This window comes from Malus domestica, chromosome 10, assembly GCF_042453785.1.
Source record: "Malus domestica chromosome 10, GDT2T_hap1".
NCBI lineage: Eukaryota > Viridiplantae > Streptophyta > Magnoliopsida > Rosales > Rosaceae > Malus > Malus domestica.
Genome location: NC_091670.1, coordinates 41,879,740 through 41,894,539, shown reverse-complemented (window position 1 = coordinate 41,894,539; position 14,800 = coordinate 41,879,740). Strand labels below are relative to the sequence as shown.

The following is a 14,800-nucleotide window of genomic DNA, read 5'->3' as shown; positions in this document are numbered from 1 at the left end:
AACGAACTGTCGGATTGAAGTCTCAAATCTATATCCTATTAATTACATTGGATTCGGGATCGAAATCCAATTAAAGTACAGGTGTAAAACCAAGAAGAAGAACAAAGATAAATCATATCGTGTAATACAAGTCATGACAGCTGCAAATAACTAATTCAAAGTCGTGTTTATTGCGTTATTTAATGTCTTGGTCTTCTTTGTATTCGAAATGGCACCGAGAGTAAAATAAGAAACAAAAGACCTATGTCTTAAGAAATTAAATAACTTAGCCTTTAAAAGTGAAACCGTGTTTGGAATTAAAAGTTAAAAAGTAAAAATTCAAGGTCAAATTTTGAAAACTCAAGGAAGTAGTTTTTAGTTTTCAATGTTACCAATCAAAATTATAGTTTTCAAAAAAGTGAAAACAAAAACTGAAAGCTAAAAACAAAATGGTTATCAAACGCTCTTATATATATTAGATTGTTGCGATGCAGCATAACAGCAGTAATATGTATTAGTTAATAAGTCTTTTATTCCTCAAAGAAAAGTACATTTGATTAACGCACAAAGCGATCTACAACATTGGAGAAAATTTTGAAATATGCATATCGCCATGACCTGCTCAAAGCTAAAGGGCCACAAACTCCCCAAAACCCTACAATGAAACCAAGAGACACTGAAATTTGAAGCCATGGAATTCCATTCCCAGAGTCATGTACATCTTCCTGGTCCTTAGTCGTATCACTATCACCTGGACTCTTCTTCTGGCACTGATTTGGAAGCGGGGAACCGCAAAGTCCCGGGTTACCCTCAAAGGCAGTAGCATCGAAGCTTTGGAGCTGAGTGCCTAATGGTATTTGGCCATGGAGGTTATTGTAGGCAACACTAAACGTAGACAAGAAATTAAGACCTGATAGTGATGCTGGGATTTCACCTGAAAGATGGTTTCTTGAGAGGTTTAATGTCTCCAAGTTTCGGAGGTTCGAGATTTGGTGTGGAATGTTGCCAGACAAATTGTTAAAACTAATATCCAGTCGCTGGAGAAGTTGCAATTGCCCAATATCGTGGGGTATATTGCCACTTAGACTGTTGTTGCTGAGGCTGATTGCTGTCCATATGTTGGACAAATACTTGACCTGTAACGTAACTACAGGCCCATTAAAGTTTTGGTAGTAGAGGGGCAGCTCTAAATCGTCGTGACCTGTTTGAGTTGCAGCCTTTTCCGACCTGAGAGCTTGTAGTCTGCAAAGCTCCTTTGGAAATTCACCTGAAATGAAGTTACCATCCAACTTTATATAGGATAGACTTGGAAGAGTCCCCAACCAACCAGGTATTGGTCCCGTGAGTCTGTTAAAAGACAGATCCAACGCTTTCAATTTCTCGAGCTTCGACAGCCATACAGGAACTTTTCCTGTCAATTGGCACCTTGACAAAGCGATAATGGAGATATTTTGGAACCCAGATGAATCAACCATGAGATCACCATCTGGCATTTCTTCTCCTAGAAAATTATTTGTCAAAAGGAGTATCCTTAAACTTTTGCAATCCTTCAATATCTTTATTGCCCCTGTGACATTGGTCAATCTGTTATTAGAAAGCGAAAGGAAAGACAAGGATTTTAAAGAAAGAATTTCATGTTGTAATTGTCCCTCTAGATCATTTAAGCTCAGTCGAAGTGCTATCAAAGACTTGCATGAGTAAACGCTTATTGGCAAGGGACCGGTGAAGTGATTATGGATTAGGTCAAGCTTAATAAGTTGACTAAGTTTGGAGAAATTAAGCACAGAGAGATCTCCTTCCAATTGGTTGAATCCTAGATTCAGTTCTGTAAGGCTTGAGCAATTCATCAGAGACGGAGGCAGAAAACTCTCTAGATTGTTCAAATGGAGGATTATGAGCTTCAATCTGGAGAGCTTCCCAATATGAAGAGGAAGTGCACCGCTCAGCTGATTAAAGTTGAGATCCAGGATTGCGAGGTTGGTAAGATTGGCAATGTTCTCACCAATGGCCCCGGAAAGCTTATTGGAAGGCAACGAAATTTCTTCAAGTGCTCGAGCCTTGTGAATATCACCTGGAAGTGTCCCCAAAAGGTTATTGAAGCCTGCACGAAAGAGCTCCAATTTTGAACAGTTACCAAGTCCAAGGGGAATTATGCCACTGAAATCATTGTGGGAAAAATCCAAGCTTCTAACAAAAGGAGAATAAGAACAGTTGAAAGATGGTATTTGGCCCTCAAGGAGATTGTTGCTGACATTTAAGTTGCTCAAATTCCATGCACGCTGGAGGAACGATGATGGAGTTGTTCCGTTGAATTGATTGCTGGACAAATCCACTATTCGGATACAACTTGGCGGTGGAGATAGCGGTAGTTTTCCAGAGAGAAGGTTGTAGCTCAAATCAAGGATCTGAAGGCGACCAAAGGACAGAAAGAATCCAGCTTCCAGGTGACCAGAAAGTACATTATGGGAGAGATTGAGGTGGGAGAGATGCGTGAGATTTCCAAGAGATGGAGAAATGACTCCTTTGAGGCGTTTGGAGGGCAACAACAGATGGGTGACCCTACCAGCCATATCACAAGTGATGCCGTCCCATCGACAACAATCGTTGGAAGACCAGTTTAAACTAGAAGAAGCGATATCAAATGAAGAAAAAAGAGACTGTTGGTCCATTTTGCTGCAAGCAGCATGGGTTGTAGAAATACCGCTTGTGATAATCAAGATGAAAAGTGGGAGGACATATGATTTAGTTAGATGATTAGGCTGCACCGCCATGGTTCTTGTTGAAAGTGGCATACAAGTATATTAGATTTCTCAAAAGGTGTATACTGCTTTTATAGACAAAAAGATGTAGAAACAGCATCGGAACACAAAATTATGCGTGCTAGAAGGTGCATATTTGTAGAAATTGCTATGCGTGTTGGAAGGTGCATATTTCATAATAAGATCTTTACAAGGTTACAATACAAAGACATGTAAGAGAATGGGATTGAGAGGGAGGGCATGGACTGCCGACAACACACCTCAACTTCTCCTCAAATCAAGGGAAAGAAACACCAAATACAAGGCACAATCAGCTGCCATAAATCAAGGGGAATATGTGGTAATCACAACTCATCACAAGACAAGGAAGTGTGGGTCCAGGGATTTGTATTCTTTTTGTGAGGATTTATTTTATCAGTTTATTGTATATTGTACGGTTAGAAATTATTATGAATTTTTTATTTAAAATTAAATACAAAAAGTACTTCAATTACCATTGACCTCTTTACTCATCAAAATATGTAGTTATGGTCATTTTCATCAACTTTGTTAGAACTTTGTCAAAATAAGTTATGTTGAAATGACCATTGCAACAATTGAGGTCCTTCAACTCATCAAAACGTGTAGTTATGGTCATTTTCGACAACTTCGTCAGAATTTGTCAAAATAAGTTATGTTGGAAGAACCATTGCTCCAATTAGGTTAAAGTTGAATGACCATTACTCTAGTTGGATTAAAGTTGAGGGACTAATGGTAATCAATTTTTAGTTGAAGGACCATAACTGCATGTTTCAATAAGTTAAGGGACCAATGGTAATAAATTTTTAGTTAAGGGATCATTGTTTCAATTAAGTTAAAGTTAAAAGATTATTGTTACTATTTACTTACACACACTTGAATATTCAATAGCTGGTCAAATCATTGTATGCAAAATGATGACAAGAAATGACGACTTGATAGCGAAACTGGGATTCTGCATGACCTGATAGATTTCTGCAGAGATGTTCAATCTCTCCAATCTTGCGAGGTTTGATATTTTGGTTTGGAGTTTTAGGAGGAGAATTCTGGAAATCTTCAAATTGTATTCGTTCATCGTTTATTGTGCAGTCAATGTTTGTCAAATACTATTTATATTTAATTTAAAATGGGAAGTGTTATTGACACTCAAAAAATCTCATTCTACACTCCTCACAAGGGTATTTTTCTTTCCTAATATAAAAAGTTTGGAGTGTAGAATGAGATTTTTGGAGTGCTAATAACAATTCCCTTTAAAATATAATATTTAAAATGATTTCTGATCACACAATATACTATGAACGAATACAATTTGAGAATTTCCAAAATTTTCACAAAGATATTCGAAATGTTAAAAGTTAGTGACACTAAGATCCAACTTATCAAAAGTTTCAATTGGCCAATCTCAGTATGTACGTATATTGTTACTCGACTTGTTTCAGAGTCAAATTTCTTGTGGCATGTTGGACAGAAACTTTTAATGTAAAGCAGTTAGATTGCCTATGGAATGTTTGAGTTGCGGCCTTTTGCGATACTAGCCCTCGTAGTACGGAGAGAATGTAGGAATAAATTGGTTACGAATTCATTAATTTTGAGATTTAAACTTAATACTTTTTATTTGTAAGTGAAAGAATACCAATAGATTATAATACTAAGTGATTCTAATTTTAGATATTTTGCTAGCTAGACATACGTTGTTAGATAATGTTTATAATTCATTGGAATGTGGACCGCGCATCTTCAAGTAAAAGTCGTATCATTAATAGAAGAGATTTTCAATGTGAACGGAATATGGGATGGTACACCACGTGTCACTAGTGATGCAAGTGGTGAGATACTTGTATTAAAAAATTAACAACTTAAAAAATAAAATTTCTCTTCGTTTATGTAATGAAACATGGTATGCTACCTGTATTCTAAGCATAATAAAAAAATTATCCGTCAATGGCGTTTTTCATAATAATTTGGCAGCACAAATATATATATAGCAGCAACTTTTTGTATTGTACGTAATAACTTAGAATGTCAACAAGAAAAATATAATACGATGATCACATTAAGGAATTCTGATACTGAACCTCTTATTCAAGCATATATATACGCATATATATTCCCATTTGCAAAAGAAAACATTAATTCACTTGAACTTCTGAGACATATATTTGTCCAACTTTCCAGTGTTGCGGTATGTTATACAGTTATTGTGAGGAAGAACCCCCAAGTCTCATCACCATCATCATTACTATATAACATTCTTATTTGCAAGGGTCCACTTGGGGGCGAGGTTGTTGTCCAAACTGCTCCATAAATTCAATTAATATGTTATGATGAGTGTGGATGCAATTCTTATACGAAAATGCACTCGCAAAACAATTAACATTTTCGGTAAAAGCTAAAAGCCTCACGCACCCACGATGAAGGGGGCTTTGGCCGAAAAATCTTCGATGACAAAGGAGCATACTTTTCCGAATAACGTGCTCCACATCTGAGAAAACTATGACACCCTTCTCACCCAAAACACTAGCAAGTTCTCTGCACACAAAACAAAACACCAGAGATTAGATTGTGTTTCCTGAAAACAAAGCGAGCGAGCGAGAGAGAGAGAGAGAGAGAGAGAAGTAACAGTAAAGTGGAGTCTCTGACGGATCCGTTGAGGTGAGCGTGAAGTTCCACATTTGGCATTGACAGCCAGTCCTCCATTGTTAACTCTGTTTCTTTTTGTTCTTATCTTGCTTTTAGCTGCCTGGACCTGTTTAGCTTCAAGCAATAGAAATTCTCCATCTGAGCTGTGTCAATGACATGATAAGCAAGCCAAGTCAATGCTGATTGCTGACGGTAGAAAGAAGACAAAGCCTATAATGTTTTATGTTTTGATAAGTTTTCAATTGTCCGACTAATTCAGTTTTATATTTATTGTTGGGGGGTAATGGTACAGAGATTAAATTTATAAATTAAATAATGTGATTGGAGATTAATAGGTTATTAATTAAGTGTTGATTAACGTGTTTATTTCTTATCGGTGACATATTACTTAGTTTTAAAATTTAGTTTTCCTAACATTATTTTTATTATTTTAGTGCATACACATGACCGCACACAAGAACTTCTCAACATAGAGTTCATTTGGAAGTACTTTTAAAATGGCACTTTCAAATGTTTTTTATATTTATTGTTCGGATAATGGCAGAGAGATTAAATTTATAAATTAAATAATGTGATTGTAGATTAATATATTATTAATTAAGTATCGATTAACGTGTTTATTTTTTATCGGCGACACATTACTTAGTTTTAAAATTTGGTTTTCCTAACATTATCTTTATTATTTTAGTGCATACACATGACCGCACGCAAGAACTTCTCAACATAGAGTTCAATTGGAAATACTTTTAAAATGGCTAAAAGCGTTTTCGGTGAAAATATTTTTATAATAAACTGTTAGTTTAACTACAAGTGAATCCTGAAAAAACCCTTGAAGGACTTTATGGTGCTTTTTGCTAGAATAGCTTAAAATACTTTTAAACCTCAAATATATTTTCACTAAAAGCGCTTTCAATTATTTTAAATACACTTCCAAACGAGCTCTTAGAGGGTAGAAGAAAGGGAACTTTAACGAAAAACTTCTGGTACTGTTCACTTTAACGAAAAACCACATTTTTGCAATAAAAAATCAATTACGGTATTATTCATTTTACCTTTTATTTTGTTATTGTCATTAAAATTCAAAATTTTCAAGATTTTTCATTAGTTTTCTTTAGAAAAATGCCTACGAACTACATCGGTCCCAACTCAAGGGTAGTTGGGTAACACAGGCCCAATCACTTGTGGACTCGATCGAGCTCGGATAATGCTTTTGGAGGCGGTCCATTACTCTGTAAAAACCCGGCTTTAAGAAATCAAAATCTCAGTTAAAACTTAAACCTCACCTCAAAAATCAACTCAAATAGCAGTTTCTACCGTCCAGCTTCAGCCTCCGGAGGAAGAAGATGGGGCCGGTGAGCTTCTCCTCAATGTTGGCCAACGGCTGCCGGAGTTTCAGTGCGCCGGCGGCCCTTGTGCGCACGTTAGCACTCACCCACGTTGCTCTCAGTGAACACTCCAACAGCTACAGGCACGTTAAGGTGGCATGGTTTTCTCGGAGTTCGAATAAACGAAAATCTGCACGTCAGTCCCTTAAACAAGACGTTTCGCAGCCAACTGCCGTTTCTTATGCAAATGGGTACCTGAAATTTTCCGACTTTGATGCTTTTTTGTTTGTTTTTGTTTTTGGGTTTCTGAGATTTTGGCTTAATTGTTGGTATTTATTTGTTGAAAGTGAGAGTTGGAATGAAGGTCGAACTTGGAAGCAGTTTGTTTGGTAACCGAGAAAATGATCAGAGATTAAGAATGTGGAATGGAAATTTTGAATCTTTATCGTTTTAGAATACCAAATTGTTTCTTTGTAATGGAAATGGAAGCTCTGAGATTTTGGCTTTTAATTGTTAGTATCTATTTGTTGAAAGTGAGGCTTGGATTAAACTGGTCGAATTCGTAAGCACTTTGTTTGATTACTGAGAAAATGAGCAGAGCAAAAGAATCTGGAAATGAAAATTTGAATCTCTATCGTTTTAGAGTTTTTTAATTTTGATCATTGTGATGGATAATGTGTCGATATAATTGTCGCCAACAACAAAATGTTACATAGAGTTTGTGCCATTTTGTGTTCTATGGTTTACCGACTTTGATATCATATCTTCTTTCAGCTACCCTGAATATACTCGGTTGCTTCCATGTCCCTCAGACAATGGACCGCCAAGAATCGAGCACTTGGTTGTTTCAGAAGGGGGGCCTGTACTAGAATATATCTGCAAAGTTCTGGATCTTCCTCTTCAGTGAGTTCTGCTCCTTTTGTCTTCTAATTGTTTTTTTGTTGATGTATGGCATATGATTTCCGTCATTACCAAGTTCGAGTTGATAAATAGAAAAAAAATTTCATTCTTTGAAGGTTTGTTGCAGATCTCATCCATTTCGGAGCTGTATATTATGCCCTTGTCTGTCCACGACCTCCTCCAACTGCAACCCCAGAGCAGATGAGGGTATTTAAAGAAGTTACAGCACCATCAGTACTAAAAGATAGAACTTCCATCAAAGGAAAAACTGTAAGAGAAGCACAGAAGACTTTCCGCATAACACATCCAGACCAATTTATTGAAACTGGAACCTACTTACGTGTTCATGTACACCCAAAGCGTTTTCCTAGGTAAAACACAATGTTTTACGCGTCCTTATTATAATTTTTACTAGTGTTATTCTTGTTCACATCAAACTTTGGTCAGGTGCTATGAAATTGACTGGAAATCAAGAATTGTAGCTGTAACTGATGAATTCGTGGTTTTGGACAAACCTGCTGGTACAACAGTACGTATCATTGGACACATTTCGATATCTGTTATCTGGCACTATCAAATGTTTTTTTTAGTAGTTAATTAGTTGCTTACATCAACTATGATTCGATAACAATTTTTGCCCAGGTAGGAGGAACTACAGACAACATCGAAGAAAGTTGTGCAACCTTTGCCACTCGTGCCTTGGGACTAACAACGCCCCTGATGACTACACATCAGATTGATAATTGTACAGAAGGATGGTATGTTCTATTATACTAGTTTGTTGTCTTTTTTGTTGTTGAGACACGAGACAGAAAGGGTAATGCTACTCACTCACTTGCAGTGTTGTCTTAGCTAGAACCAAGGAGTATTGCTCAGTTTTTCACGGAAAAATCAGGGTAAGTTTTGCAATTTCATGCTTTGGCATATGTAATTTTGATAGCCATAATTACTGGGAGGGGGAGGGCGGAGTGCGATAACTCAGAAGCTGAGGGGTTCCTTGTTACTTCCCTCCAACACGGAGTTTGTTTTCTTTAGGTCATTAAGTTTATTTATCTTTTCTTTCACCCAGGAGAAAAAGGTGAAGAAGCATTATCTTGCTCTTGCCACTGCCCCTGTGCCAATTGGAACAATTACTCACTACATGCGTCCAATTAACATGGCTCCAAGACTCATTTCAGATGGTAATAGTCTATGTCAAGCACTGCATAGAAACTAGTTTTGTGTTTGAGGAGTTGCACTTTGAATGTGTCAAGTGCCTTGAGGGATTTACATCATCACCACATTATTTTGCCAATATCTTTTCTTTCTGTTTCCTAATTGGAGCTGAAATGACACCTTCAGTGTGTGCTGCTTGTGTGCAGAACTAAAAACCATTATTTCTCACGACAGGCATTTGGTGGGATGATTCAAATAGACAGGACATGACCGTTGTTTGAAGCAATTTCAGGATTATGTCTTGTTCTTTCGGTTTTTATAAATGTTTTTAAAAGCCACTTTAAAGTTTTAATTAATTGAAGCCCACCCATAGAAGGCTTTCTTTAACTTGATGTAACATCGTCACAACCACAGTTGAAGAAACAAACTTTGTGAATAGAAATATACTTTGTGAAATTTTTACACTTAGTAGTAAACTCCTTCTGTATGAAGCTAAACAATTATTGGCAACACAGATTTCATGGAACGGTGGAGTTTGTGTCAACTTGAAGTCATGGAATGCAAGGAGGTTCCCTGGCCAAGTTCTGTTGTTGAACAGAAATATTGTGTTGAAGACTGTGGGTGGCCTTCAAAAGAATATGCATACGAGTGTAAAATCAACCTTCTGACTGGGCGGACTCATCAGGTTAGGAGCAAAAATCTATACTGATACATGAATTCAATTAGTTTCTTTTTCTTTTCGGACTCTGATTTGGTGATCATTTTCTCAATTTGTGTTTTTTTTTGTTTTTTGTGTGAGCTCTGAGATATGGTCTTATGAATATTGGCTTAAATTGGCTCAAATAAAAGGAGACATCCTGCTGCTTCAAGAATATAATATTTCGAAAGGAATAAGATTTTCAGTAGTTTAGAATTCAAGATTTTGGGAAGATGAGTTATAACTAAATATCTAAAAACTTTGACTTCCCGTTCTTTGGCACAAGGAATGTATCACTTGAATCTTACATGGTTACCGTATTCTGTTTCCGTTAGTTATGTCATTGGATTCTAAGGAACTAGGAGTTAAAAGAATATCGACGATTCTCTTAATAGTTTGTGTTGCAAGTAAGGTCAGATAATGATAATTTCTTTGGAAATAACTACATTGATGATGCAGGTTCGAGCACAACTGGCTGCGCTTGGTGCACCAATAGTTGGCGATTCCATGTACATGCCAGCTGCAGTTGCAGAAATGGCAAGGCCTGGGCGGAACCCGTTTGGCAAATATAAGAAGCATTATACTCATGTAAGTGATAAAGAATTAGCGATTGAAGAGTGGAGTGCACAGCATGGAAAGGAACCTGGTGTTGCTATTGGTCTTCAAGCATGTCAGATATCATGGGATGATGGGAAGTACACTTTTGAGGCTGGAGCTCCTTGGTGGAGGTGCCAATAAAATTAGAAGAGGTGGATGTGGATCGATTGCATGGTACGGTATTCTCCTTTTGGTGGAGTTAGGGTGTCTGCCTGGATCATATGATTGATTTCTATCATTACAAGGCACAATGTAGACATACTTTTGTTTATAAGTTCATATTTGGATATGCCTGCGGCCTGCCCTTGTATTTTGGTGATCTCTCTCTCTCTCTCTCTCTCTCTAATCGTCTGCATTCAAAATGGTTGTGGCCTCAATTATTGATTGACACTTGTTTATATACTCATTTTGGATGCAAAAGATTTGATCTCGCAGCAGGACGAGGACAATACTCTCTCCAAACATATATAATATTGCATCGCTCCTTCCAAATCACCCAACGGCAAATGCCCATGAACCTAAGGAATTGAGCTTCATGAGTGGTGGAAAACTCCCACAAAACCCTAGCTGATCGCAAAATGATTAAAACATGGTATTACGTCGGAATGAAAACGGACTATCGGGTTACCGAATCCGATTATTATCGGATCATATTTGCTATAAAAGACACCAGATTTGAATCATTAACAACCTGTCGGATTGAAGTCTCAAATCTATATCCTATTAATACATTGGATTCGGGTCGAAATCCAATTAAAGTATAGGTGTAAAACCAAGAAGCAGAACAAAGACAAATAAGAAACAAAAGACGTATGACTTTAGAAATTAAATAACTTGCCTTTAAATGTGAAATCTTGTTTGGAACTGAAAGCCAAAAAGTAAAAACTCAAGGTCAAATTTTGAAAACTAAATGAAGTAGTTTTCAGTTTTTCGTTTTAAGTTTTCAATGTTAAAAAACAAAATTTCAGTTTTCGGAAAAGTGAAAACAAAAACTGAAAGCTGAAAACAAAATGGTTATCAAACGCTCTTATATATCTTAGATTGTTGCGATGCAGCATAGCAGCAGTAATGTGTAATAGTAAATAAGTCTTTTATTTCTCAAAGAAAAGTACACTTGATTATCGCACAAAGCGATCTACAACATTGGAGAAAAATTCAAAATATGCATAACGCCATGACCTACTCAAAGCTAAAGGGCCACAAACTCCCCAAAACCCTACAATGAAACCAAGAGACACTGAAATTTGAAGCCATGGAATTCCATTCCCAGAGTCATGTACATCTTCCCGGTCCTTCGTCGTATCACTATCACCTCGACTCTTCTTCGGGCACTCATTTGGAAGAGGGGAACCGCAAAGTCCCAGGTTACCCTCAAAGGCAGTAGCATTGAAGCCTTGGAGCTGAGTGCCTAATGGTATTTGGCCTTGGAGGTTATTGTAGGCAACACTAAATGAAGACAAGAAATTAAGAATTGATAGTGAAGCTGGGATTTCACCAGAAAGATTGTTCCTTGAGAGGTCTAATAACTCCAAGTTTCGGAGGTTCGAGATTTGGTGTGGAATGTTGCCAGAGAATTTGTTAAAACTAATATCCAGTTCTTGGAGAAGTTGCAATTGCCCAATATTGCGGGGTATATTGCCACTTAGACTGTTGTTCCTGAGGCTGATTCTTGCCTTCATGTTGGACAAATTCTTGTACTGTAACATAATTGCCCCATTAAAGTTGTAGTAGACAGGCAACTCTAAATCGCAGTGACCTGTTTGAGTTGCAGCCTTTTCCGATCTGAGTGCTTTTAGTCTGCAAAGCTCCTTTGGAAATTCACCTGAAATGAAGTTACTTTCCAAGTTTATAAGGTAAAGACTTGGAAGAGTCCCCAACCAACCAGGTATTGGTCCCGTGAGTCTGTTAAAAGACAGATTCAACCGTTCCATTTTCTTGAGCTTCGACAGCCATACAGGTACTTTTCCTGTCAATTGGCACCTTGCCAAACTGATAATGCAGAGATTTTGGAACCCAGATGAATCAACCATGAGATCACCATCTGGCATTTCTTCACCCAGAAAACTATTTGTAAAAAAGAGTACCCTTAAACTTTTGCAATCCTTCAATATCTTCATTGCCCCTGTGACATTGGTCAATCTGTTATAAGCAAGCGAAAGGAATGACAAGGATTTTAAAGAAAGAATTTCATGCTGTAATTGTCCCTCTAGATCATTTGAGCACAGTCGGAGTGCTATCAAGGACTTGCATGAGTAAACGCTTATTGGCAAGGGACCGGTGAAGTGATTACTCACTAGGTCAAGTTTAATAAGTTGAGTAAGTTTGGAGAAATTAAGCACGGAGAGATCTCCTTCCAATTGGTTGAATCCTAGATTCAGTTCTGTAAGGCTTGAGCAATTCATCAGAGACGGAGGCAGAAAACTCTCTAGATTGTTGAAATGGAGGATTATGAGCTTCAATCTGGAGAGCTTCCCAATATGAAGAGGAAGTGTGCCGCTCAGCTGATTAGAGTTGAGATCCAAGATTGCGAGGTTGGTAAGATTGGCAATGTTCTCACCAATGGCCCCGGAAAGCTTATTGGAAGGCAACGAAATTTCTTCAAGTGCTCGAGCGTTGTGAATATCACATGGAAGTGTCCCCAAAAGGCTATTGAAACCTGCACGAAAGAGCTCCAATTTTGAACAGTTACCAAGTCCAAGGGGAATTATGCCACTGAAATCAGTGTGGGAGAAATCCAAGCTTATAACAAAAGGAGAATAAGAACAGTTGAAAGATGGTATTTGGCCCTTAATGAGATTGTTGCTGACGTTTAAGTTGCTCAAATTCCATGCACGCTGGAGGAAAGATGATGGAGTTGTTCCGTTGAATAGATTGCTGGACAAATCCACTATTCGGATAGAACTTGGCGGTGGAGATAGCGGTAGTTCTCCAGAGAGAAGGTTGTAGCTCAAATCAAGGATCTGAAGGCGACCCAAGGACAGAAAGAATCCAGCTTCCAGGTGACCAGAAAGTATATTATGGGAGAGATTGAGGTAGGAGAGATGCGTGAGATTTCCAAGAGATGGAGAAATGACTCCTTTGAGGCGTTTGGAGGGCAACAACAGATGGGTGACCCTACCAGCCATATCACAAGTGATGCCCTCCCATCGACAACAATCGTTGGAAGACCAGTTTAAACTAGAAGAAGCGATGTCAAATGAAGCAAAAAGAGACTGTTGGTCCATTTTGCTGCAAGCAGCATGGGTTGTAGAAATACCGCTTGTGATAAACAAGATGTAAAGTGGGAGGACATATGATTTAGTTAGATGATTAGGCTGCACTGCCATGGTTCTTGTTGAAAGTGGCATGCAAGTATATTAGATTGCTCAAAGGTGTATACTGCTTTTATAGACAAAAGGATGTAGAAACAACATCGGAACACATAATTATGCGTGCTGGAAGGTGCATATTTGTAGAAATTGCAAACATACCACATCCTTGTATATAAACGGCCGTTTTTGCATGTTGTTAGCTATCCCATATCGGTGGGGGTAAAGAAAATACTGGGTTTAAATTTAATTACCCTACTCTAATTAATATTGATGTTTTTTGTGATATAACCACACACTTGACGAATTTGGTAAGTGGTAATTACCAAGTTGGAGACTCTATTGGTCTTGTTAGAGCGGGGCCCTCGGGCTCGTCGATCTAAAAATTCCAACATGGTATCAAACCGCACGGTTACAGGCCCGTGTAAACCAAAGGCTTGTCATCGAGAGGTGTCCTGAAAAGAGGCTTTGGTCACCAGGAAGTGTGGGTCCGGCATCTAAGTTCTTAAGAGGCACTTTCTGAAAAGATTGAAAACAAGTCCGAATTATATTGGATAGACCTTTAAATGGGCCTTGGGGGACCCGTAGATCTAAAAATTCCACGATTTTAGTCTTAGTCTATGGTAACGTTTTTTTCAAGCGAATGGGATTGAGAGGGAGGGCATGAACTGCCGAACAACACACCTCACCTTCTCCTCAAATCAAGGGAAAGAAATACTAAGCCCTGGTTTGGCATTGAGGTGCTTAAAAAAACAAGCTGCTTATTTTTGAAGTTTTTATGTTGAAGGTGTTTGGTAAGCTCAAAAAAAAAAAAAAGGATTATTTTAGAGGCTGTGGTGATTGATAGCTGAAATCATCAGAAAAGCCGAAGCAGCTAAATGCTGCTTTGGAAAACTGGTTTTTTTCCAAAGCACGTGGAGCTACATTGCATCTTTAATGAAACTTTATAAAGTCCAATAACACCCTCGTCCTCGTCATTTTTGCAAAATGACAGGCCTTGTCCTTAATACTCAAACTGGAATCTCTCAGACTCGTTCTGGAAGCATGCGTCAAATTGAAACGGCTCTGCCACCTGTGGAGCCAAAAATAATCAAGAGGCGACGCGTGGATTTTTGGGTAAAAAGGACAAAATTACCCTCGAGGCACATCGGGATTCCTACGCCCGAGCAGTGGACAATCATCCCACAATCAAGTCAAAAATGCCCAAAATAGGTAACAAATTCAAAGTTATTTCATCCATCCTCATCCTATATTTTCCACAAGGTAATTATTTCATAACCTTCAAAACATTCCATACAAATTGAGTTAATTGGCTAATTAATGGATTTATTTCATCCATCCTCATCCTATATTTTCCACAAATACATTTTCATAACTAATTAAATTTTTAAAAGTTGAAATAACTACAACGAAGGGATAACT

At 37.8% G+C, this 14,800-nt stretch overlaps 3 protein-coding genes and 1 long non-coding RNA gene across 4 annotated transcripts; 1 reads left to right on the top strand and 3 right to left on the bottom strand.

Annotated features, from left to right (window-relative positions):
- Nucleotides 1–536: 536 nt before the first annotated feature.
- On the bottom strand, nt 537–2,750 carry LOC103408306 (receptor-like protein 3). The gene has a single exon (XM_029109330.2). The coding sequence runs from the start codon at nt 2,748–2,750 to the stop codon at nt 537–539; it is 2,214 nt and encodes a 737-aa protein (XP_028965163.2).
- A 2,464-nt stretch (nt 2,751–5,214) lies between these two features.
- On the bottom strand, nt 5,215–5,610 carry LOC139188436 (uncharacterized). Its single transcript, XR_011571859.1, has 2 exons — nt 5,377–5,610; nt 5,215–5,285 (listed from the first exon to the last, which is right to left on the bottom strand). It is a non-coding gene; the product is annotated as an uncharacterized lncRNA (long non-coding RNA).
- A 1,046-nt stretch (nt 5,611–6,656) lies between these two features.
- LOC139188435 (RNA pseudouridine synthase 6, chloroplastic-like) lies at nt 6,657–10,380 on the top strand. The gene is made up of 9 exons (XM_070805815.1): nt 6,657–6,972; nt 7,496–7,624; nt 7,738–7,992; nt 8,069–8,150; nt 8,264–8,379; nt 8,463–8,517; nt 8,691–8,802; nt 9,292–9,461; nt 9,933–10,380. Exons 1-9 carry the CDS (start codon nt 6,740–6,742, stop codon nt 10,209–10,211), a joined length of 1,431 nt encoding a protein of 476 aa, XP_070661916.1. The 5' UTR covers nt 6,657–6,739; the 3' UTR covers nt 10,212–10,380.
- Nucleotides 10,381–11,188: 808 nt separating this feature from the next.
- On the bottom strand, nt 11,189–13,294 carry LOC139188733 (receptor-like protein 3). Its single transcript, XM_070806425.1, has one exon. It carries the CDS (start codon nt 13,292–13,294, stop codon nt 11,189–11,191), a length of 2,106 nt encoding a protein of 701 aa, XP_070662526.1.
- Between the last annotated feature and the right edge of the window lie 1,506 nt (nt 13,295–14,800).

Bases quoted from the DNA above. Each gene is read 5' to 3' on its own strand.
- LOC103408306 (XM_029109330.2), bottom strand. From the start codon at position 2,750: ATGGCGGTGCAGCCTAATCATCTAACTAAATCATATGTCCTCCCACTT.
- LOC139188435 (XM_070805815.1), top strand. From the start codon at position 6,740: ATGGGGCCGGTGAGCTTCTCCTCAATGTTGGCCAACGGCTGCCGGAGT. The intron at 8,518-8,690 runs GTAAGTTTTGCA...TCTTTCACCCAG, and splicing joins TTTTTCACGGAAAAATCAGG to GAGAAAAAGGTGAAGAAGCA. The intron at 8,803-9,291 runs GTAATAGTCTAT...TTGGCAACACAG, and splicing joins TCCAAGACTCATTTCAGATG to ATTTCATGGAACGGTGGAGT.
- LOC139188733 (XM_070806425.1), bottom strand. From the start codon at position 13,294: ATGGACCAACAGTCTCTTTTTGCTTCATTTGACATCGCTTCTTCTAGT.